This window comes from Lynx rufus, unplaced genomic scaffold, assembly GCF_022079265.1.
Source record: "Lynx rufus isolate CCGP_SWC_20201006 ecotype Redwood Valley unplaced genomic scaffold, mLynRuf1.p SCAF_4, whole genome shotgun sequence".
NCBI lineage: Eukaryota > Metazoa > Chordata > Mammalia > Carnivora > Felidae > Lynx > Lynx rufus.
In genome coordinates, this window is record NW_025814856.1 from 164,065,853 (window position 1) to 164,089,166 (window position 23,314).

At 59.2% G+C, this 23,314-nt stretch overlaps 1 protein-coding gene across 1 annotated transcript in view; it reads right to left on the reverse strand.

Annotated features, from left to right (window-relative positions):
- KCNH2 (potassium voltage-gated channel subfamily H member 2) overlaps positions 1-19,692 on the reverse strand; it is a 32,292-nt gene extending 12,600 nt beyond the window's left edge. Inside the window, exons 1-4 of the mRNA XM_047096044.1 lie at positions 19,617-19,692; positions 16,624-16,854; positions 1,866-2,030; positions 336-779 (exon numbers count right to left, since the gene is read on the reverse strand). Coding sequence (XP_046952000.1) covers positions 336-779; positions 1,866-2,030; positions 16,624-16,854; positions 19,617-19,692 — 916 coding nt within the window. The remainder of the gene's footprint in view (positions 1-335; positions 780-1,865; positions 2,031-16,623; positions 16,855-19,616) is intronic.
- Positions 19,693-23,314: the final 3,622 nt, after the last annotated feature.

Sequence of the window (23,314 nt, forward strand, 5' to 3'; positions counted from 1 at the left end):
TGGTCCTCCGTAAACGTCTGTTCAGTGGGCCCTGGGCACCCGCCCGAGGGCCAGATGGTAGCTGGGACCCAGAGGCCTCTCCTGCCCTTCACACTCCCCATGGCCGCCCCTGCTCCGGGCCATCCTGGGAGAGCGAGCTCCACCAGCCAGCAAAGGCTCTGCCAGTGGAAGAATGTAATGGGATGAATGGACATTTAATGGAGTAAAAGGCCACTTAATGGGATTAAGTAAGTGCTTAATGGGATTTCCATCTCCCAGGCGCACAGGACCAGGCTGAGAGAGAGGAAGCTGAGGGCCCCGAACGGGGCAGGCCCGGCGGGTGCTGCGGCCCTCACCGGTGCTGGCGTGGCGCGGCGGCGGGGGCAGCCCGGCGCGCATGGCCTCGATGTCGTCAGCGGACGAGGCGCGGCGCACGCTGGCGCAGCTCTCCCGGGAGCGCGTCCGGGCCAGGCTGCAGCTGGAGCCGGAGGCGTCGGGGTTGAGGCTGTGCGCCCGGGGTGAGGGGTGCGTGTCGGGCGCGCAGGCAGGCGATGAGCTGGGGCCCACCAGCGCGCGCCGCTCCTCCGCTGGCCCCAGCCCTGCCACGTGGTTGTCCATGGCCGTCACCTCGTCCAGGGCGAGCGACTCGCGGCTGGGCGCCGCCGGCGTCAGGTCCACGTCCACCACCACGGCCCCCGGGGCGCCCGCGCCGCCCCCGCCGCCGCCGGGCCGCACCGATGACTCCCGGGCCGTCAAGGCCAGCAGCGCGGGCAGCTTCAGGCGGAAGGTCTTGGCTCGGCCTGCGGGGAGAAGAGAGGCGGATGGCCACGGGGGATGGGGGGGGGGGGGTAGGGCAGCCGGGAGGCAGGGAGGCCTGGGAGCTGGCGCCACAGCCACCGAGGGGAGGGAGGCGGGGAGCCCCAGGCAGCCGGCACACCTTCACCCCCACTCCCGCTGCACAGAACTCAAGTCTCAAACAGCTTGCGGCATAGGATCTTATCTAAGGCTCTGACAATAATAAACTACCGTTTCTTGAGCCTCACAGGTCACAGTGGGCTCCACATACACTTTGCCTGACTCTCACAATGCCGGTGGGTATCATTATCCCCCGTTTAGACTTGAGGAAATTTAGGCATCCGTGAGTTGTGCAACTCACAAGTCAACGGCAGAGCCTGCATTTGCATGGAGGAGCGATGCCTTCCGGCCATGCCCCGCCATCCTGCAGACAGTACCTGCAGAACAGGTAAAGCCAGGGTTATTAACACTGCCTTCCCAGCGCTTGAGAAGCCAAGAGGTGGAATCTTTTGCCAGGGGGAAAAATTAAAATGAAACCCAAAAAGGACATCATGGAGAAGGGGGGGAGGCTTTGTGTTACGGGAGCACGAGGTGAGGCCTCTGTGTCTCCAGCCATGGTGAGCATTCCCTTCAAATCCTCAGTCAGCCAAGGCCAGGGCAGGGAGCTGGCCAGTCCAGGATCAAGGCCCAGGGGGCAGAAGCGACACAGAGAGGGAGTTGAATCCCTGAGAGACAGGGCCCTTCTGATGAGCAGGAGAGCTGCTCCAAGATGGTCAAGGCCATGTGGGAAGGGTGAATCCCTCATTCCTGGGGCTGAAGAGAGGACCACTCCCAGGAGACACTGTGGTAGGAACCCAAGCAGGTAAGGCTAGGAAACCAGGTACGTCCTGTCCCAAAGACCTGTGAATCTGGGCTCAGTCTGTCACCCCAGCCCTGTCTGTCCATCCTGAACCAGATGGGCCTAGGCCAGATCCTTGGTGTTCTTTCCCCAACCTCTGAAAGGGGCACCCCGACACCACTTCCTGCAGAGCACTGACCTTGGGTAACCTCAAGGCCTCAGGAAAGGGACCTGAGAGTATGGTTACACTTACCCGGGGCCAACCAGCTGGTGGGGGGTCCACGGTGATTGGTGTCATGGGCCGGGGACCCCACCACGTCCTTTTCCATCACCACCTCGAAGTTGAGGATAAACATGATGACAGTTCCATCTTCATTCTTTACGGGCACCACGTCCACCAGGCACAGGAAGCAGCTCCCTGCAGAGTGGAGGACGTGGCCACTGTGACCCCAGGGCCCCTCAGGTGGGCACAGCAGAGCGGGACCCAAAGGGGCCAGTCCATGCCTCCCCCACGGCCCTCAGCCACATTTCCCGGCCCGTCCTCTCCAGTGTCTCCTGCGCCGACCCCTCCTTCTGCCCTGGGCCTGCCATCCTGAGCTCCCTCCCTCAATCTGTCCACTCCAGCTCACTGCTGCTTTTTAAAAAAAATTTTTTAACATTTATTTATTTTTGAGAGACAGAGCGTGAGTGGGGGAGGCACAGTGAGAGAGGGGGACACAGAATCCGAAGCAGGCTCCAGGCTCTGAGCTGTCAGCACAGAGCCCCATGCGGGGCTCGAACCCATGAACCGTGAGATTACGACTCGAGCCGAAGTCGGACGCTTAACTGACTGAGCCACCCAGGCGCCCCGTGCTCGCCGCTTCTTGTGGAGCCCTCTCTCTGTCTCCCTCCCTATCCTCTCGATGTATCCTTGCCTTCCCTCGCCCAAGGCAGCCCGGCACAGCAGGTGAGCCCGCAGACTTCAGGCCCAGGATCTCTGCATCCAGCTTCCAGTTGTTTTGTTTTGTTTTGTTTTATCTTTAATTATGTAGCCTCCTTGTGCCTCATTTTCCTCACCTATGAAATGGGAATGATAGTAATTCCTTTCTCACGAGCTGTAAAGAGGAAGTAAGTCAACACGTGCCGAACACGGTGAGGGACTAACAGGTACTCTGACTCTGCTCTCCCTACATGAGTCCCCAAGTGCTATGCCGACCCACAAGCTGCGTTCACCAGTCGAGGGCAAGAGTTTCAAAACCATTACAGCAATGTGGGGTTCCCACAACGTCCACGCGTGTGATTTTGTAGTTCACAAAAGGGCTGGTCTATGACATGTAGACATAAAGGAAAGTAACCCTTTGGCAGAGAGTTGAGAAGCGTGGCCTCCAGACCTTTCCTCTCTGTCTCTCATTGTTCTCTCTGTCCCTTGACTTTTGTTTTCCCCTCCCAATCTCTGTCTCTCTGCCCACCAGAGCCCCTACACCAGGTGAGGTCAGTGCACCAGGCCCAGTGTACCCAGTCCTCCTCTGCTCCTTGTCCAGGGCACCACCCCTCACCCTTCTCTCTCTTCATTTCTTTTTTTTTTAATTTTTTTTTCAACGTTTTTTATTTATTTTTGGGACAGAGAGAGACAGAGCATGAACGGGGGAGGGGCAGAGAGAGAGGGAGACACAGAATCGGAAACAGGCTCCAGGCTCCGAGCCATCAGCCCAGAGCCCGACGCGGGGCTCGAACTCACGGACCGCGAGATCGTGACCTGGCTGAAGTCGGACGCTTAACCGACTGCGCCACCCAGGCGCCCCTCTCTCTTCATTTCTGAGAGTGACCACTCTCAGCCTCTGAGGCCCAGCTCAGAACTCCCACCCACAGGAAGCGATCCTGGATGAAACAGGAAGGCGCGTAAACACTGTTCCTCCTTCTTTATGGACCCAACAGGGACCAGACGCGTTCCTCATCTTCCTCTCATTCTGGGTCAAACTTCTTTCCTTGCCTTGGCTCCCCCGTGATCCACCTGTCTTCTCTGAACTGCAGGGGCCTACCTAACTCCCCACGGTAGGTTGTCCCCTCTGAAGGGCCTAGCACCTAAAACAATGCACCAGAGAGCAGGCCCCGCAGCAGGTGTGAGGGATGGGGGAGTGCTGGTGGTGAGGGTGAGGTCAGGAAGGAGGAGGGTGGAGAGGAAGTGTGGGTGGTGAACTGAGTCCAGGAAGAAGCCAACAAACTTGCCCCCCCACCCCACCCCACCCCCATCCCCGCAGCCTCCAGACTTGGACTTGGGCTAGTGCTAGATGCCTGCCAACAAGGCCCTGAGGGCTGAGCCTCCGGCAGGCCAGGTACAAAGGGCCTAAGTCCTGGGAGATGCTCCCGGTGTGGGGAGGACTTGTTGGGGACAAGGCCGGGAGAGGGAGACAGATCAGCACTCCTGACGCCATCCTCTGAAACCAACCGGAACAGGACAGCACTGGGATAAGGGGTGGGGGGGTGGGGGAGAGCTGGGCCAGGGGAAGTGCTGGCCAGGAATTCTCCGCACCCCACCCCGAAGTCCTTCCACTCACCGCATCCTTGCCCTCACGGCTCAGCCTGGGAGACCTGAGCTGAGGGCTCTGTCTGGGTCTCCCTCCAGCAGCTGTCCCCTGACCCCTGGCCTCTGACATGGCCTGGCTGAAGCCCCACTGCGGTGTCACGAGCCGCAGGGGGCCGGGCCCAGCTGGAGACCGTTTGGCACCCAGGCAGCCCGGCTAGAGTTTATGCCCTAATATGGTGATGGCCGGCGGCCTGAACAGGGACTGGTCCTCATCAGGACTAAGGAGAGGCCAGAGACCAGGAAACCTGAGCCCTCAAGACCCCCGACACCCATACCTGGGACCCCAGTAATCCAGGCCCCTGATTCTCATTCCTCGGTTCCTCCGGGGACACTCGTCTCAGAGAAGTCCAAAGTCTGAAATGGAGATGAGCCCAACCCTTCGAGAATGGCCTGGGGATTCTGCCCCCAACACAGAGCCTCGGGAGTCTGAACCCAAGGCCTCAATACCCCACGCCCACTCAGTTCAGGCTTCTCTGCAAGAGAGGCAACCAGAACTGCATGCTGTCACTCAGGTAGCCCAGGACTGTGGCATCCCAAATCGCCACCCCACCGCCCGCCAGGCCGCCGAAACTCCAGATAGAAGCCCCTTCACAGTACAGAGCCGCTCCCCGCTCTAGACAGACATCGACGACGTGCAGAGCCCCCTTGGCCCTCTCCCTTGGTCGACATTCAAGGAATTTTTCCTTTCAAATAACCCTGTCAAAGCCCTGGTTATTCCAAAAATGTGAACTGGAGCCCTGCCTGAGGGCTGCGGGGATGAGGGTGAGGAGGGAGGCTCCAGCTGCTGTTTTCAAGGGGACAGGGAAGGAAGGAAAGCTAGGGGCCCCAAGTCAGCCAGGGCTCTCTGAGGCTCCACCTTCCTCCCACCACCCTGCTGGGCTGGCTGGGTCTCCCACGGGCTGTCAGGCCGCCCATTCCCCAGCTCTTCCGCCAGATCTGCCAGCGATCCCCATCCCATCACGGGCTGGGATTATGGCGAGCGTGCGTCCCTCAGGGCGGCTGAGGCTCAGACAGGTCAAGGGCTGGGCCCAGGGACAGCCCGAGCAAATTGCAGCCTGTGGGTGGTGGGGCTCTGACCTGCACACAACTTCCCAGCAAAGAAACGCAGAGAGTCCACGGCTCAGCTGCCTCCAGGGCTGGCACTGCACACACAGAAGGGCGCCCCACCCTCCCCTAGACCCACTCCTACCTACCCCTGGACCCTGCACTTCGCTCCTCCCCCGCTTCCAACCTTGCCCTGCCGCCAGGGCAGCTCCCCCTGGAGCAGAGGCTGACTTGGGCCCAGAGCCGGGCCAGGCTGCAGTTCCGTGGAAAGCCACTCTGTGGCAGGCACGGCCAACTCTCCCGAGGCCACCAGCGCGGAGCGCTCCGGGAAGGGACAGCCTGGAGGGGAGCAGCAGGAACCCCACACTGCCCACAGAAAGGCTGTGAGGTTCCCCAGTGCCAAGGAGGGGGGGCGTTGCAGGCTGTGAGGTCAGCTGGCCTTTGCTCACTGCTCCAGGATGACCTTGGGCAAATCACCTACCCTCCTGGAGCCTCAGGGTGCTCATGGGTAACACGGCGGGGGGGGGGGGGGGATCACGCCCACCCCGCAGGGCTTGAGGGATGAATGAATATCCCATTCACCACCACCACCCCCCACACACAACCCCCAGCCCCAGCTGAAGATACTTGAAGGCTGGGTGTCCAGCCTTTGCCTACCTCCCGGAGCTCGGGGCACCCCGGGCCCTGTGGGGATGGACACAATGAAAGCGGAGGCCACGGCTGATTAATAGCCATACACTGACAGGTTCCTCTGTGCCTCGGATCCTAATAGCCAACAGAGGTCATGCAGCTGATGGCAGGTCACTAAGGAGGGGAGAAAGGACAGGCAGGGGGCAGGGTCCTGGGGGAGAATCAGGCCTGAACACATTCCAACTTCAGCAGGTACAGCCCCTCCCGACCCCCTGCTGTCTTCCACCAGAACACATGGCCCGGCCCACTTTCATCTGGTGCCAACCACACCCAGCCGGGCAGCCAGAGGCAGGGTCCCTGCCCGGCACCCCAACCCAGCCAGGGACCTGGGACCCCACCCACAGTCCCGAACTGCATCTCCCACCTCTGGGCACCCCTGGCCTTGGCCGGGCTCCAGGCAGAAGCCATACTCAGCTTCAACAGGGACAGGCCTTATCTTTCAGGGCAGCCCCCAGCAGGCAGAGAAAGGGAGGGCTGAGGTGACCCGGAGTGTCCTTGGGCAAGCCCCTCAGGTCAGAGTCCCCAGATGCTCATCCGTAAATGAGATGTCATCACTGCTCCTTTGAACGTGTCTCTTCATTCCCCCACGAACATTCACTGAGCACCCACATGATGTACTGGGGGCACCGTGCACAGGACAGGCCTGGCACCTGGCCTCACTGAGCCAAGGAGTCAAAAGGACCCCATTTGAGAGCCCAGCGTGAGGTGGAGGAAGAGAGAGTAACGCAGGCTGAGGGAAGAGCCTACAGGGCTGAGCTGACCTGCCCCAGTCAGCTGGAGAAGTGGGCAATTGCTGTGTGGCTGCAGGCAGGCCACCCACCTCTCTGGGCTTCGGTCTCCCTGTAAGTACTGCAGGGACAAGTGATTCCTGCCCTGGGGTGCCAGATGAAATGACAGATGGCCTTGTGGAAGCATCCAGAGCTCTAACGAGGCAGGGTGCCGGGTCCCTGCAGGGAAGGTGACCTCGGGGAGGCAGCCATCCTCACCCGGATCACCTCCCTGCCTGGCTCTCGGCAGGAGGAGCTGGGCCCAAAGTCACACTGAGGGCAGGAGGCTGGGGCTCCAGTCCTCCCCGTCCGCCCCCAGGCAGAGAGGCTGTCTCTGTCGGCGGCAGCCCAGGGCTGTGCAGTGTCAGGTTATATTTAGCCTGGTGGCGGCGACAGGAAGGTGCAGCAGGAACTGCTCCTGGCCAGGGGCCACCGTGTCGCTAACACCGCTCTCATGGGCAGCTGGGGGCCCAGGGAAGGCCAGGGATATTGCAGGCTAAGGGGACAGAATAGGGAACCCTGAGAGGTCAGCCAGTGAGGGGGCGGGGAGGGTCCTCTGCCCCTGACTCCCTCCAGGAGCTGAGCAATGCAGAATGTATTGGGCAGGAGCTGGGAAGCCATGATCCGGCCCCCGACTCACTCAGAAAGACCATCTCCCATCTCCAGACAGACGCCTCCACCAGCCTGACACCTTCCCAGGGATTTATAGGGTCATTTATAGGGCCCTCTGGGGCCTTCTGTGCTGCGAGCCAGACTACCACCCCTCCCCCGCAAACCCACTGCACGGCCAGCCTGTGCCACCTTTCCCCAGGGACAATGCAACAGCCTCAGGAGAAGAGTTCTTTCTAGACAAGCCCTGGGTCCAAGCCCCATCCACCTCCAGGGACACAGCCACGTGTCTATGTAATCTGGAAGCCACGACCTTGCCCTGCCCCCAGGAGCCTTGGGAAGGTGAAACAAGGCCATGTTCACGTGGGGAAGGCTGCTCTCCAGTTCCGTTCTCATTCCCCTCCTCCAAGCTTTCCCTTCCCCCTCCTACTTCCTGGAGTCTGCCCCCCCCCCTTGGAATCCTCCGGAATCCCTGATCCCAACCACCTCAGACCTTTCAGCCCGCCCTCCCGGGTGGGCCTCCCAGCCTGCCGGGTCCCGGGTGCTCCCTCAGAGCCCCTTCAGGGCACCCCAGCTTCGCCTGGTACTCCAACTCCACAGCCCCCACCCCTCCTCCTGCCAGCTCCTGCCATCCCTCCAGGACCTGCAGGACTCCCCTCTACAAAGATGTTACTGACTGCTCCCTCTGGCCCACGTGATATGTCTCTTTGAGAATTTCTAACACTATATCCCTAATGTAGGAGGTAATTGTGCACTGGCTTCTGGGGTGAGCTTCCTTCTTTCCCCCCTACCCAAGCTGGAGCCCTGAGGCCAGGGCTGGGCTGGTTTCACAGGAAGTGCTGGGCAAGCAGGTGTCAAAGGACTGGTCGTCAGGGTGGTGACCTGCACTTAGGTGGGTGCAGACAGGGCCATCCCCCCTCCCATCTAAACTCCCTTTCAGATCCCGGGGGGCCAACTGGCCTTTCATGATAGAATTTGCCCATTTCAAACCCGTGCTGAGTCGAGACAGTTGTTGGAACCACCATGAGAATCGAGGTGTCTTTTCTTGAAGTGCTATTAAATCTAATCAACAGCGTGGAACATAAAGGCCGGCAGCCCAGGAACCAGGGCAGGGGACCAGAGCAAGAGCCGCAAAGGCACGGAGTTTCTGAGCCTCAGACCCCTACCAGTGCTCTTTCCTGTGACTCCCGCACAGCCTGCCGCTGGGCAGCGAGGGCAAACAGCCACAGTCCACCAGGAAACAACCTGGGGTCCCTACCTGCCTCCAACTGTCTGCAAGCCCCAGAACTACATGCCCACCTTAGCTCCCAGAATACCCCAGAGAGCCAGGGGATGCCTTGAGAACACCCACCCCAATTCCAGCACGCTCATCGATCGCCCAGGTGGCCACAGCTTCTCAATCATTAAAGCAAGAGCTGTATTCCCTCCAGGACTCTCCCAGTTCACAGGACGCTGGGACGCTCCAAAGAACAAATGCAGGTACAAATGCAGACACCCGTGAAGCCTCCTGAGGAGTCAGACGGACCTCTGACCATCAAAACACATGGCAATGACCCAAACAAAGACATAGAAAACGGGCATTGTCTGCAGATGATAGGATCATCTCCCCACGGAACCAACAAAATCAACAGAGAAACAATTAGAACTAATAAGAAAGCAAGCTCAATGAGGCTGCCAGATGCAAGGTCAGCCCCAAAATGGACAGTATTTCTCTCCGCCAGCACAAAACTATTAGAACAGGTAGTCAATCAAAAACAAGGTCTCTTTCATAATAGCAACAAAAACTATAAAGTAACTAGGAATTGATCAAAAATGCACAAGACCTCTGTGGGGAGGCGGGGGCGGCGGGGGGGGGGGGTACTTAAAACTAATCAAGAGTACAGAAACAATCTGATAAATGGAGAGATAGTCCAGCCTCTCGGATGGGACAGATATTATACAGATGTCAATTCTCCCCCAAATTGATCTGTAAAACTAATCTAATTCCAATCAAGATTCTAGTATGGGTTTTCTTTCCAGGAACTCGAGAAACTTTCTCTAAAGTTCATAAAGAAGAAGAGAGGTCCACAAATACCCGAGTCAATCTTTAAAAAGAAGAAGAAAGACGGAACATGCGCCTTTCCAGATACTAAGACGTACTAAATGCCACAGTTGTTTTAGTGTGGTTTTGATGCAAGAAGAGACAAATAAATGTTTGGAACAGAACAGGGAGCTGCAAGACAGACCCATGGATAGATGGGAAATTAGCTTACGATCAAGGTGGCCCCACGAATGCTGGAAAAGAACAGGCTGTTTACTAGGTGTGTGGGGAAAATTGGCTCACTACACGGAAAAAAATATAACTTGATCCCCACTTGACACCACAGAGGGAGGCTCAGGATGGATGAAAGCCAACCGAGAGAGGTAAAACAATTAAATTAATAGAAGAAAACGGAGCCCTCTGCAACCTCAGGGTGGTGAACAATTTCTTAAACAAAACTTCAAAAGCACAAACAAAGCTAAAAGTCAGTTAATTTGTATCAACACAAAGTGTCTTTGTCGGATAAAGTTGAGAAATAATTGAACGGGAGAAGATATGTGCAATATCTCCATCCAACAGGAATGAATGTCTGGAACCATATATTGAGTATTTAAGTGTAAGCATGTGTATTTCTAGAATACCCAAGCAACTCCTGCAAATCACTAAGAACAAAAGACAGTAGCCTCATGAGAAAAGTGAGCAAAGATGGGCGCCTGGGTGGCTCAGTTGGTTGAGCATCCGACTTCAGCTCAGGTCATGATCTGAAGGTTCTTGGATTCGAGCCCCACGTCAGGCTCTGTGCTGACAGCTTGGAGCCTGGAGCCTGCTTTGGATTCTGTGTCTTTCTCTCTGTCCCTCCCCCGCTCGTGTTCCGTGTCTCTCTCTCTCTCTCTCTCTCTCTGCCTCTCTCTCTCAAAAATAAATAAACATTAAAAAAAGAGAGAGAGACAGAAAGAAAACTGAGCAAGGATATGAACAGGCAACTCACAGGAAAATCGACACAAAATGCAATGGAGCCTAAGACATTCCAGGACTCACACAATATCAAACAAATGCAAATTTAAGGCAGCCAGTTATCACTTTCACCTATTAGGTTGGCCAAAATTATAAACGTGGATGACGCCAAGTGTGGCAGAGATATGAGGGACTAGAAATCTGGTACCCTGTTTAGGCAAGTGGTGATGGGGGTAGCTATGCTGGGGTACGGTCTGACAGTGCTTAGTTGAATTAAGTGTCCACAAACCTTGTGGTCCAGCAATCCCATCCCTGCAGATACATCCCAAAGACATCCTCACCCGAGTCCGGAACGGACCATGGCTGAGGATGTTCACTGCGGCATTATTTATGCGGGAAATCTGGAGATGGCTGCCCAGGAGGGCGGGCAGGTAAACTGAGGTGGGTACACACCACAAAATACAAAGCTACAGACTAGATGTGAAGTAGCAACCTGGATGGACTGAAAGGCATACTCTTGTGCAAGTCAAGTGAACACCAGAATATAATATATAGCACATATCATTTACATAAATTAAGCCTGTGTGTATCCAGACAAAATACACATTTTGCAAGAACATATGCAAGCAACACATTCACAGTAAGTACATCTGAATGGTTGCCTAAGGGGAGGGTAATGGGGCTGGAGAGTGAGATAAAAAGGAAAATGAAATGAAAGAGAAAGAAAAAAAAAAAAGAAACATGAACACAAATACGGTTTCAGTGATTTGAGGGAGAGGCAGAAGCCTGGGAAGGAGGGGGAGAGGCGAGCAGGGGTTGCGAGCAGGGCACAAGGCAAGGAGGGGAGCACCGTAGGGGACAGAGATGCTGAGGCCCTGGGTCAGCTCACTTCCCCCGGCTGGCCAGGACCTGGGGACACATGGCCGATGGCCAAGCAGGTGCAAGTCTAGCTGAGCCAGAAATTGTTCCAAGTCATTGACTCCGAGTATAGGGCTTCTACAATACAGCACACTGCCCAGCCCTTCCTCCCTTCCTTCCTTCCTTCCTTCCTTCCTTCCTTCCTTCCTTCCTTCCTTCCTTCATGCATGCATTTGTACCGAGCTCCAGTGTGGACTAGACACAGATACCACAGAGAACAAAACAGACAGGCTGCTCTCTGCCCTCGTGGAGCTTATGATCTAGCGGGGGAGGTCAGACACGGCAATCTCATCCAGAACTGGGAAGGAGGGAGAATATGGGCCAAGGAGAAGACACTTCTTGTCTGGTAGACAGATGACCAAACCAGAGAGAGGCCTGTGTGAGGCCACCCACAGTCCACAGCATGGAGAGCTTTATGGCCCCTAGATTAAAGCCTGCAGGGGATTTGGGGGGGCAGCGGTTCATCCAGAGCCTCTCCCATTCTTTTTTTTTTAAGTTTATGTACCTATTTTGAGAGAAAGGGGGGGGGGAGGGACAGAGAGAGAGAGAGAGAGAGAGAGAGAGAGGGCAGAAGAGAATCCCAAGCAGGCTCCATGCTATCAGCACAGAGCCCGATGCGGGGCTCAATCCCATGAACCGTGAGACCATGACCTGGGCTGAGATCGAGAGTCGGACGCCTAAGTGACTGAGCCACCCAGGTGCCCCGAGTCACCCATTCTCGTCTCGTGTCCCAGGTGTCCCACCATGACCACCTCTTCTAGCCCTGCTCCCATATCAGGGAGGAAAGTTTCTGTCAAAGTCCATCGCACTAAAGGGCTGATATTTCCACATTCCCCCCTACGTGCAGGGGCAGGTGATGAGAGAGAACATGTTTTTCAAAAGCAAGGCTCATTCTCCACCCAAGTAAAACTTTCCCTAGTGGAGGCATCTGGGGCATCCTCAGAGGGGATATTTAAGTGCAAAAGGGCTTTCTTGGAACCTCTCAAGTCACATCGCCCTGGAAGCCACCTCTAGGCAGCAAAGAGGCTGAGTCTCACCCCATCTCACACACCCATGCCGGACCTCCTGATGCCCACAGCCCCCCTCCCCGGAGCCCAAGGCCACCGTCAAACTCTGCTCTCATTGTGGACGAAGGCTCTGCACAAATATTTACATAGCTCCTCTCCGGGGGCTACAGCAGACACAACACGGAGGAGCCGCCCTCCCAACACTCTCCAGACCCCAGAGCGGGCCAGAAGTGGCTGACACCCTCAGTCTTGGCAGGCTACCTCACCCCTGGGTGGTGCTGGGACAGGAAGCTCCCAAGCAGGCCAGGGCACCCTACTCTAGCTCAGGAATGACCCTTCCCTAGCAGCCTTGCAGAAGAAATGCTGGCTGGGGGCAGCAGGGCCCCCCAGGCCCCTGGGCCCTGCTCCTGGCTACCGTGCAGGGGCACATGCACGTGCTCTCACATGCCACGTATCCGAGCCACCCAGGCCCTGACTGGAGGCCCAAGGTGGAGGGAGCCCCCGTGAGGCTTCCGCCCTTGAGACAGGTGCTGCCTGCGTCTAAATTCATTCCTCCAGGAATCGCTCTGGTGTGCTCCCATCTCAGGGACACAGGACACACCTGGACCCCCACCTCTGTCTCACCTGCCTGCCTGGCCTCAGTATACCCAGGGGCTCCTTCACCAGCAGCCCGATTGATGAGGGTCTGGGCGCCTGAGGATCGCGACCTGGGCAGGGACACAGGAGGTGGGCGTCTGAGCTTGGGCAGAGGTCGGCCACGATGGAAAAGGGAGGAGTCTCAGAGTGTCACAGTGAGGAGTCTGATCAGGGGACAAGGAGGAAACGGGGAAGTGGCCCGGTATATATGGAGGGTTGCTGGGGCCCAGTGTCTGCCCAAGCACCTGAGACGCTGTAGTCTGAGTCTGGGAACCACCCAGCAGTGGGTGTGAGGCCACCACTGGGGCTCTGGCTCCCCGTGGGCACCAGGGACACCGGGGAGCAGGCTGGCCCCATGGTCCCCACCCCTCCCCCAGCCCACAGCTCAGCTGTTGCAGTGGGGGCCCTCTGACCCTGTCGCCATGGCAACCAGCCTGCAGCTGGAGTGGAGAAGCCGACTGACTCTTCTCTAGAGACACCCCCGTCCCCCACCCACGCACAGGCCCCCGGGGACACAGGGACGTGGAGACCAGGCCAGAACAGGCAGAGGTATGGGGAGCCAGAGAGAGAGACTTCCAGATAGAGCCCAGAGGGGCAGAGGAAGAGAGGCGAGGAGGAAGGCTCAGGGGTGCTGGAGGGAGGGAAGAAGGGAGACAGGTGTAAGGAGGAGGAGATAAAGACCAAGGGGACAGGAGTCGGCAGGGAGGCCACCTTGGGAGAGAAGAGGAGCAGAGTCCCTGAGCAGAGGCTGAACTCGGTGGGAGGCGGGGCGCAGACAGATGAAAACAGAGAGCAGAGAACAAAAGGGACAGAGAGCAGGGGGCCTCCCTGAGGCCTGGCAGAGGACAGAGCAAGTGAGGAAGAGCCGCCAAAGGACCCACAACCCACCCCTCCAACCGTGGAGGGACACAGGTGTGCACCAGCAGCACCTGCCGCCAAGACGTGGCCCCAGGGCCCCCCAGGCTGCTACTGCCTGCCGACCCCAAGCTGCTGGCTCTACTCCCAGGTCCGTCTTAATCCTGGGCTTCGTGTTAAGGGGCACGGACACAGGGCCGGCGAGCCCTGGCACCTCGTGTCTCTCCCTCCAGCCCGCACCCACCCCCCGCCCCAAGTCTGGCCTCCCCACCTCCCAGCAGTCCCAGCACCTAAATAATGGGGCTGTCTGGCTCCAGGCCCTGACACTGCACAGAGCTAGGCTTGAGGCACCGACACAGCACAGCTGTCCGCAGTGGCGCCTGCCAGCAAAAGGCCCCGCCTCCTTCCCAGCCACCCACCTCCCTGGAGCTGAAGCCCGGGGACCCACTCTCCGGTGGCTGGCCCAGGCAGAGACCCAGAAAAGGGCCTGGACAGAAGCGAGCGGCGGCACTGCCCTTCCTCACCTCTGCCTCCCTATTCATACACATACACGGCATACACAGCACGGGGCAGGCCACAGGCCTTTGCCCGAGGGACTAAGCATTTCAAGGCAGAGAGAAGGGAGGCAGAGGAGATCTGTCTGCATCCTGGGCCTCAAGTGCCAGGACAAATGGGGACCCATAGGACCCGAGGGTCAAGGCCAGCCTGTTGGCCAACAGGAGAAACTAGGTGAGAGCAGACAAGAGGGCAGGCAGAGAGGACTGGCACACGATTTTCTGGATGGCATCCCCATTTGGAGAGTAGCCGGAGGGAGGAAAGAACGTGCACTTGGGCAGGGGGCCTGGGTTCTAGTCCCACTTCATCCGCTGGTTAACTGGTAACTGGACCTCTGCTTCTCAGCTTCTCCATCTGTAACTCAAGTGGGCTGGATGAAGTGATCCTCAAGGTCACCAAGATTTCCCGATAGCACCTCAGAAGAAGGGGTCCCATGGCCATCTTCTCCCAAAGGAGCCATCTTGGGACGAGAGGGAGGGCCAGTTCCCCGAGCACCACGGGGAAGATGGAAGCACCCAGGCCCCCGTTGCCAAGGGGCTGCGTGAGCACCTTACCCTGGAAGCAGAAACAGGCTCAAGGCAGGAACCAAGTTCTCAAGCTACCTAATTTCTGGTGTTAGACCTGATCCCAGGACTTTCGTGTCAACATTCTTTTCATCACACCAATGGTTTGCAAACTTTCAGAATCAAATTGTACACAAAGTCACGTGCAGGATACAGATATGCCTGTACCTATGTGGGGCCATTTTTAATAGGTGACAGCAAAGCAGGACGGGTCGGGCTCGGATCAGACAGACAGAGCTCCGTTCCCAGCTCTGCCACTTTCTAGCTGTGCGACTTTGGTGCAATTTCTTAATTTCCCTGAACTTCAGTTTCCTCATCCATAAAATGGAGATACAAATAGTGTCTACCTCCCAGGGCTGTTGTGAAGATTCCATGAGATAAGCTAAGTGAAGCATTTAGCCCAGCGTCCAGCACATAGAAGCCACCCACCAATGCGTGCTAGCACTAGATGGCCCGGCAGGTAGAAAAACGGATCTGCTCTGATTCAGGTTCTGGGGAGACTTCAGCGAAAAAACAGAAGGCTTCAGAGTTTGCATCTACTCTCCTGGCCCCTGCCTCCCAGCCAGAACCCCATTTTCTATAAGCAAACTCCCTTCCACAGGACCCCAGTGAGAGCGCCCCTTCTAACGCGGTCCAGTGATCTCACAGGCTGTGCACGCCTGCAAAAGCGGGGCCATCGAGAGATGCAAGGCAGCTTCGCTAGACTCTGGGCATGCAGGGGATATTCCAGGGACAGCGCCAGGTGCACACAGGACCGCTGGCTCACTCTGCCTACCCACAGGGGAAAGCGGAGAGTGCTATCTACAGCAGGTAAGCTCCCATCTGGCAGTAACCTCATCTGTCTTGTTCACTGAGCTATCTACAGGACCCTAGCACTGCACCTGGCTCACAGGGGTTCAGTAAATGCTCATCAGATACACACTAGTGAGTAGCAGAGTTTGGGCATCCATGGCCAGTCCAGTGGCACCTTCTGGAGCCACCTCCCCAGCCCTCCAATACCTGCAGGCCTGCCAAAGCCCTGTTTCACTGCCCTCCTTGAGCAGAGCCCAGCCCACCAGGGCAGGCACAGTGCGAGAGCCGCCCCGCCCAGGGTTCTGTTTATCCACTGTCCGGAAGCCCAGAGCAGCTGGGCTGGGAGGCGGTGGCTGAGCAGAGACACCTGGCGAAGGAAGGGGTGATGGGTGATGGGCGGGCACTCAAACCATGAGACAAAGGGAACGGAGGTTGTGGGGAGAGGCACGCACCTCCTGCCAGGTGCAGCCTAAGTACAGGAGAGAGAGGAGCAGGAGAAGGACAGCAGAGAGCCAGAGTCCTGCAGGCCCCCTGCCTCACCCTCAGTGACATCTCCCCAGACCAACCACCTGGCAGGGGCTGCCCTAGGGGAGCTAGAGGCCTGGGCCGGAAGTCAGTGCCCAGCCACCAACCTGACCTTCTGTCAACTCCTTCCACTCACCTGCCATCCCGGTCCCGTCAAACTCCAGCCCACCTACCTCAACCTGCCCACGTTAGCCCAGGGAAAGAAGAAACCAAAGGCGCCATACCCACAGCCAAACAGCCCCTTGGTCACCCCGAAAACCATCCCGCCAGAACGAATGAGGTGAAGAGACCCACTCCGTCCGGCAGCCCCAATGCCCAGCCGGCGCCTGCCACCTGACCCACAGCAGTGGCCCCAGTTGGGGGTCACACACCGCAGGGCACTCGCCGGGTCTCCCGCCACGCTCCGGCCTCGCCCGATCCAGCCGTCCCTACCCCCACCCCAGTCCCTCGCGGCCCCGCCCCCTAGTCGCGACCACGCCCCCTCGTCGCGGCCCCGCCCCGGCCCGCGCCTACCATCCTTCCGGTAGAAGGCGATCTCCACTTTGCGCTCCTCCGCGCCCAGCAGGGCCTGCGCGATCTGCGCGGCCGCGCGGCGCTGCGTGCGCGGCCCGTGCAGGAAGTCGCAGGTGCAGGGCCGCTGCATCACCTCGGCCCGCGAGTAGCCACACAGCTCGCAGAAGCCGTCGTTGCAGTAGATGACGGCGCAGTTCTCCACCCGAGCGTTGGCGATGATGAACTTGCGGCCTGGGGGGGCGGGGATGAGCAGGCACGTGAGCAGGGACCCCTGCCTCGGGGGCCCCCAGCCCTTCTGCGCATTCTCCTGTCACACACAGCCACCCGCCGGGGGACTCCCCGCTCCAGGCAGCACAGCGGCGACTGGGGACCCTAGCAGGGGGCGAATGCAGCTGTGTGGCCCGACACAGGTGCCTCCGCCGGCCCTGCCCGGCGACGCGCCCCCTCCCCCGCCCGGCCCGCGGGCTGGCTGCATGGCTTCCCCCGGGCAGGCTGCCAGCGGCCCCCCGCCCCCTCCGCGCCCGGGGCCGAGGCCAGCCTGGGCGGGTGTCAGCAACGCGTGTCAGCAGCCGCGGCGGAGGGATAAACACTGGGCCTGGAGAGGGAGCCTGGGAAGGGCCAGAGATGGCGGCTAGCCTTCCCTTTGCATCAGGTCGTCCGGCTTCTCTTCCTGACCTCTGCTCTCTAGACTGGGGGCGGGGGGGGGGGGGGGGGCGCACACTGGGCACTCCTTACCCCGGGGATCCTTAGGATATCACTCCCCCAAGTACCCGGGGACCCTACCAGGTCAGTACTTCCCGGGACTTACGCGCCCCTTAAGGGCAGTCAGGGGCTGGACAGTGGGCACTCTAAAGGGGACGAGGGAAGTACCACGTGAACACCTACGATGCCCTCTCTCATTTAATACTCTGACAACCCCATAAGATAGGCATCATTAGCTTTGTTTTATAGATGAAGAAACTGAGGCTCAAAAGAAGTTCAGAGCCATGCCCACATCTTGCAGCTTGTAAAAGAGCTAGCTTTTGAACTTAGGTCTGACAGAAGAAGGAATAAAAGGAGGATCACAGGCAGAAGCCCAAGGTCATAGGGAGCAAGGAAAGGGACCTGAGGCTTCAATCCCAGAAAATACCGGGAGCCAGGGATGGACCTGAGACAGTGGCCCGCTTGTAAGAAGACAGACCCAGGGAAGGGAGGCCTTCTTCAGTTTGACCCCGTCAAGCTGAGGTGCCCCAATGGACCCATTTCGGCTGGACGTGGGTCACCCGCTCCACACCTGCCCCCAGGGCCCAGCTAGCTGGCAGGTGAGCCGCAGGCAGGCGGCAGACCCAGCTGGTGCCAGGGAAGGTACTCGGGGATAAGAGCTTTTTATAAACACAGAAGTTTCCGGCCACTTTGGCCTTTAATGCTGGGGCTTTGGGTAGCAGTTGGAACTCTGCCCCCTCGCCTTCCAGCAGGCACAGCCCTCTCAGTCTGCAGCTCTGGGCAACCCCAGGGACAAGGCCCAGGCTGCTGCAGCAAGGGCTCCCCGACACAGGCTGCCTAAAGCCATCCCTTATCCTGTCTCCGGGAAGTTAGTTTTTGAAGTTGGGTCATCTTTAGGTCAGTTCACCAGGCCTCCACAACTCCCAGGCAGCCATCAGGAGTCAGGGTTCCTTGTCACACGAAAAGACCCCTGACTTGGCCTCCACCTCCACCTAAGCCCAAGGCAGTCCAGAGTGCCAGCCACACACACCAGCTTTGGAGAAGAGAAACCAGCTCCCAGGCCCAGAGAGAGAAGAGCGAGTTTCTTCGAAGGCAGGCCCTACCCCCACCCCTTCCGAGCTCCTGGAATACACCACAGAAGGGATCTGAAAGGCTCCTTTGGCCACCCCCTCCTTTCCAGATGTGGAAACTGATATTCGGAGAAGGAAGAGTCACTCAAGGTCACATGGCAGTCAGTGGCAGAGGTGGGGCCAGAAGCTGAGCCCCCAGATCCTAGCCCAGGTTCTTTCCATGCAGACACAGCCTCCGGGAGCTTTTGAAAAGGAAAGACCCCACCTTGTGGCCCTCCACCGTGTCAGTCTCCTCCCCCTCAGGATCATCTTGTTCCTCGGCTTCAGACAATGCTGCCCGTCAAACTGATCCCTCCCTCCCCCCCACCACAGTTACAAGCACGCGTTGTCCTGTGCTCACAGGGTCATGGGCAAGGAATGTCACCCGCTCCCTGCTCCCAGGGCCCTTGGCAGTCACACCCACCATGGCACATGCAGCCTTGGAGAGAGACGCACACATGCTGGGAGGATAAAACACCCACACCAGAACATTCACCTAGCCTGGGACACTTCTGGAAGCCTCCCCTACTGGACCAGGCTTAGGGGTGCTGTAGTCCCCATAAAGGGGCTCAGGGCAGGAAAATCAACAAGACGGGGGCACTGCATTGAGCCTGTCAGACCCTTAGAGCCCAGTCTCAGGCCATGACACCCTGTCACCTGGGAGCCCACAGTTTGCAGCTCTGTCCAAAATACCTCCCCACTGCCCAAGCAGGGCCGAACTCATGGGTGACACACACACCCCAGGAGCAGGTTAGGCACTGACTCTAAGTGCTTGGCTCTCAGTCTCTCAAAAACACAGTCAAGACGGCTGAGACACAGTACTTAGTGTCTCACAGTTTGGACCATACATGTTCTGTCCCTGCCCCCACACAGCCCCATCCACATCCAGGCACCGGAGTTAGGGATACCTGCACACTTGAGATGTCACACACACTCCGGATCCTGGAAGCCTGAGCTGAGCCTCCAGCCCCGCGCCCCAATACAGCCCCCTCGGCTCCAAACCCACGGCCCCCAGCACCAAGCCTTGCCCTCGAGACCCCTGGCCAGCGCCTTGAGGCCACCAGCCCCCATTGACTCGCACCAGCCCGAAGCACACGGCCGGGGCACGCCCCTCCATTCACACTCGGGAGCGCTCGGCCCGCCCCCAGAGCCCCCTCCCCGCCGGCCCCCTCCCCCACTCACTCTGGCCCTCAAACTTGCGGATGATGGTGTCCAGGAAGGTGTTCTGCGGCGCGACATGGCCCCTCCGCACCGGCATCCTGAGCCCATGGGCGGGCCGGGCGGGCCCCCACCCACCCCGGCCCGGCCCGGCCCGACACAGGCTTCGGGTGGCCCGGCCCGGCCGTGATCCCCGCACCCCGCGGCCAAGCAGACCACGGGCGGGGCCGGGACTCGGTTGCGGGCGCGGGGTCCCCGCTCGGCTCCCGGCTCCTGACCGCGGGCCGGGCCTGGAGCCGCCTGAGCTCGGGCCGCCCGGCCGCCCGCACACCTGTCTGCCGGCCCCCTCCGAGCCACGGGCCCCGCTCCGCCGCGTCCCCGCGCTGCGCTCCGCCCGCCCGAGCGCCGGGCTCCCGGCTCCCGCCCGCCGCGCCGACAGCCGCTCCGGCGCCCGCGGCTCCGGCTGCGCCTGCGGCTCGGCCCGGCGGCGGAAGGGTTAACGCGGCGCGCGCCCCTCGGGCTCCGGCCCCCGCCTCCCGGCCCCCTCCCGCCCGCCGCGCGCCCGCAGCACCGCCCTCTTCCCCCCCCCCACACACACCCCGCGCGCCCGCCCTTCCCATTGGCTGAGCAGCGTCAAGGGCTCCCCCACCCCAGCCCCTCGCTCAGCCCAGGAGCCCCCGGGACTCGCGCGCCCCAAAGAGGGGGAAGGGGCCTCTAGGTAGGGGAACAGTGAGGGCAGGTGTGATGACCGGCCTTCAGACGGCCAGGGAGGGGCCTGGGGATTCCACCCCCGACCCCCGGACTGGAAGGACTGAGAAACCTGACTTGGAGAGGTCTGGTCCCTTATGCCCTTGTCGCCCACCACTCCAAGCACATGCTGGATACACACAACAAGCGCCCAAAGCCCGCTGTAGGTGACACGGCCGAGGCCTGGGCCCTGGGAGGATGAACCCAGGGTCAGGGGAGGCAAGCGAAACGTGAAGGGCAAGATGATCTGCAGGCCCCGGGTGGGACGCGATTTGGAATAAGGGTGGGTGAGATTTAGGAGGGGCACGCACCCAGAGCAGGGGCGACCCCCCCCAACACACACACACGCGCGCGCGCGCACACACACACACACACACACACACACACACACACACACACACGGCCCTCTCTGGGGTTATTCGGCGCTCTCCTGAACAGAGAGGTAGAAAGGTACATTTTGACACGGCCTCCTAGCTGCGGGATCAAAGATAGGCCCCTGAGCGCGAGTTTCCAGCCTGGGGATCCCCTTGTGCGAGTGGCCCTCCCTCCCTCTGCAGCGCGGGCCAGCCTTGCAGGCCCAATCCGCGGAGGGCTCGGGGCCCTGCGGCGCTGCGGCGGCCCAGCCCCTCGGAAAACCCAGGCCCAGCCGCAGGCCCCTCCCCCCCGGGCCAGCTGGCTCGCTCCAGCTGCAGCTCCCTTATTTAGGCAAGGAGGCCCGAGGATGCTCAAGGGCAGGCAGGGTGTCTGCCCGCCGCCTGCCCACCGCCTGCCTGGGTCTCAGTGAGGGTCTCTGGGGCACGGTGTCCCCGGCCTTCGCAGCCAGGCGGGGCCCTGCGAAGGCCAGGGCAGGGAGGCCGAGTGTTGACAGCTGAGCTGGCCGGTGGGGAGGAGTCGCCAGCTGAGCAGCCAGCCTCGGGTCCCCTCCCCTGCAGCCCAGATCTGAGGCTCCGCTAGATGGATGGGGCCATGTGGGGGCCCCTGAGGGCTCGCAGCTGCCTCTGTCCTTGGAGCAAGGGGGTGGGTCTTGTCACCGGGGAGAACCATCATGGGATGTAGGGGGAGGGGAGGAACAAAGGGCAAAGAAGGAAGCGGAGTCTGGAAGGAGAAAGGCCCGGAGGAAGAGGTCTTGGTGAGACCACCCTACCCAGACTCGCACCTTCCACCCAGGAGCAAAAAAGATGCACACACCGGGGCCAGATGGGGCCACTGGCCAGCAGATGACACCTCTTTTTTATTTGCTGGTGGGTGGGCAGTGACTCAGGGAGGCAGCCAGTGGGAGAGAAGGAGGTGGCTCCACCAGCTGATGCTAAAAAAGACCAGAGGCTCTTGCCTGTACAGTCATTCCTTCGGCCCTCTCCACCTCCGGCAGCTTCCTCGCTCGCACTCCAAGACGCCTGGGGCCTTCCTTAGCACAACTCCCCTTCTTTTGTGACCTGGTGTCAGGCACAACAGCCCATCTGGGTACTACTGCCCAGCCCCTCCTCCACACCACCACCACCACTACCTACCCCCTGCCTCCCCGACACTGGGTTGCCTGCCCTAAGTCCAGGCTGATTCAAATTGGAGCTGGGTGGCTTCCCCTCCAGACTGGGGGGTTGAGAGAGTCAGGAAGGGTTCACAGTGTGGACAGGCACCAGGAGAGAGGATATGGAGGAGGACATCTGCGGCGTTCCCTTCTCTCCAGAACTAAGGCTGAAGGGAAGGGAGCTGGTCACTTGGCCTGGCCAGCTGTTCCCGCTGCGGTACCCGTGTTCCCGGGACAGGCCTGTGCTCTCATCCCATGGGAGGATGAAGAAATCAGAGGGACCCTTGATCCTCCCAAAAGAGAAAAGACCAGGCACAGAGTAGCCTTCCTCCTGGGCACAGATACAGGTGTGAAGAGAGCTGTTCCCTCAGGCTAAGGAGAGGCAAATCTCTCTCTCTCTCTCTCTCTCTCTCTCTCTCTCTCTCTCTCTCTCTCTCAGAAGTCAAGCAGAATGCAGGTTTCTGACTTCCTGGAGGTTGAGAGGAGAGTCTGAAGGCAGTCCCACTAAGCCACCCCCACAGCCAAGGATGGGGATGAGGAAGGGGAGCTGTGAAATGGGGGTGAGGTGTCTCCAAAGACATCCTTCTTGGGGCCACAGGTACCAAGGCATGTAGAGGTATAGGGCAACAGAGAAGCTGATGAAGATGCCTGCCCCACCTTCCCACCCCCATTACCCCCAGATTAAGGAGCAAGAGGAAAGTGCCCAACCTTAAAACCCAGAGTAACCAGAATCTACCCATCCTACTTTGGGCTCACAGAGCCATTTGCAAAGAGGTTCCAGGGAAGACCTCTCCCCGAAATCTGCCTGTGACTGAGGGAAGGGAGAGGCTGTATTGACAGTGGGACACATAGGCTCCTCCCAGCTCCCAGAAAGAGACAATTTAGGGAGAAAAGTCTATGGAGAAAACATCCTGCCCATCCCACTTTGAGCTCCTGCTCAGTTTGAGGGAGTCAAGCCAGGGCATCCTGGAACGAGGCAAGAAATTGAAGTCTGTGCTTGCTGGTGGACCCCCAAGGAGCAGGCCAGGCAAGACAGAGACAAAATAGGACCCAAGAGAGCAAGTGACAATCACAGGGGACTGGGAAGCAGTTCCAGTCAGATGGGCGCAGGCAAGACAGCTTATGGAGGAATGATTCCTCAGAACCCCCCCCCGGGGGGGGGTGCAGGGAAGAACACAGTGAGGTCCCTCGTTGTGCAAGGGGAAGTTCGGGCTGCATTTTGTGGTCTTATTTTTCTGTACAACTGAGTCCTGAGAAACGGGATGTTTTCAAATATGAACTGGGGTTGGAGGGGAATAAGGTCAAAGAAGCCCCTCCAGAACTGGGGCTCAGGGCTTGCTGAAAGCAAGGAAGGAAGGGAAGGGAGAGTCAAAGGAGGGGAGGGAGGGCAACCCACCTCAGCCCCATAGCAAAGGAGCAAAGGAGCCAGAGCTCCCTCCAGTCACTGCCA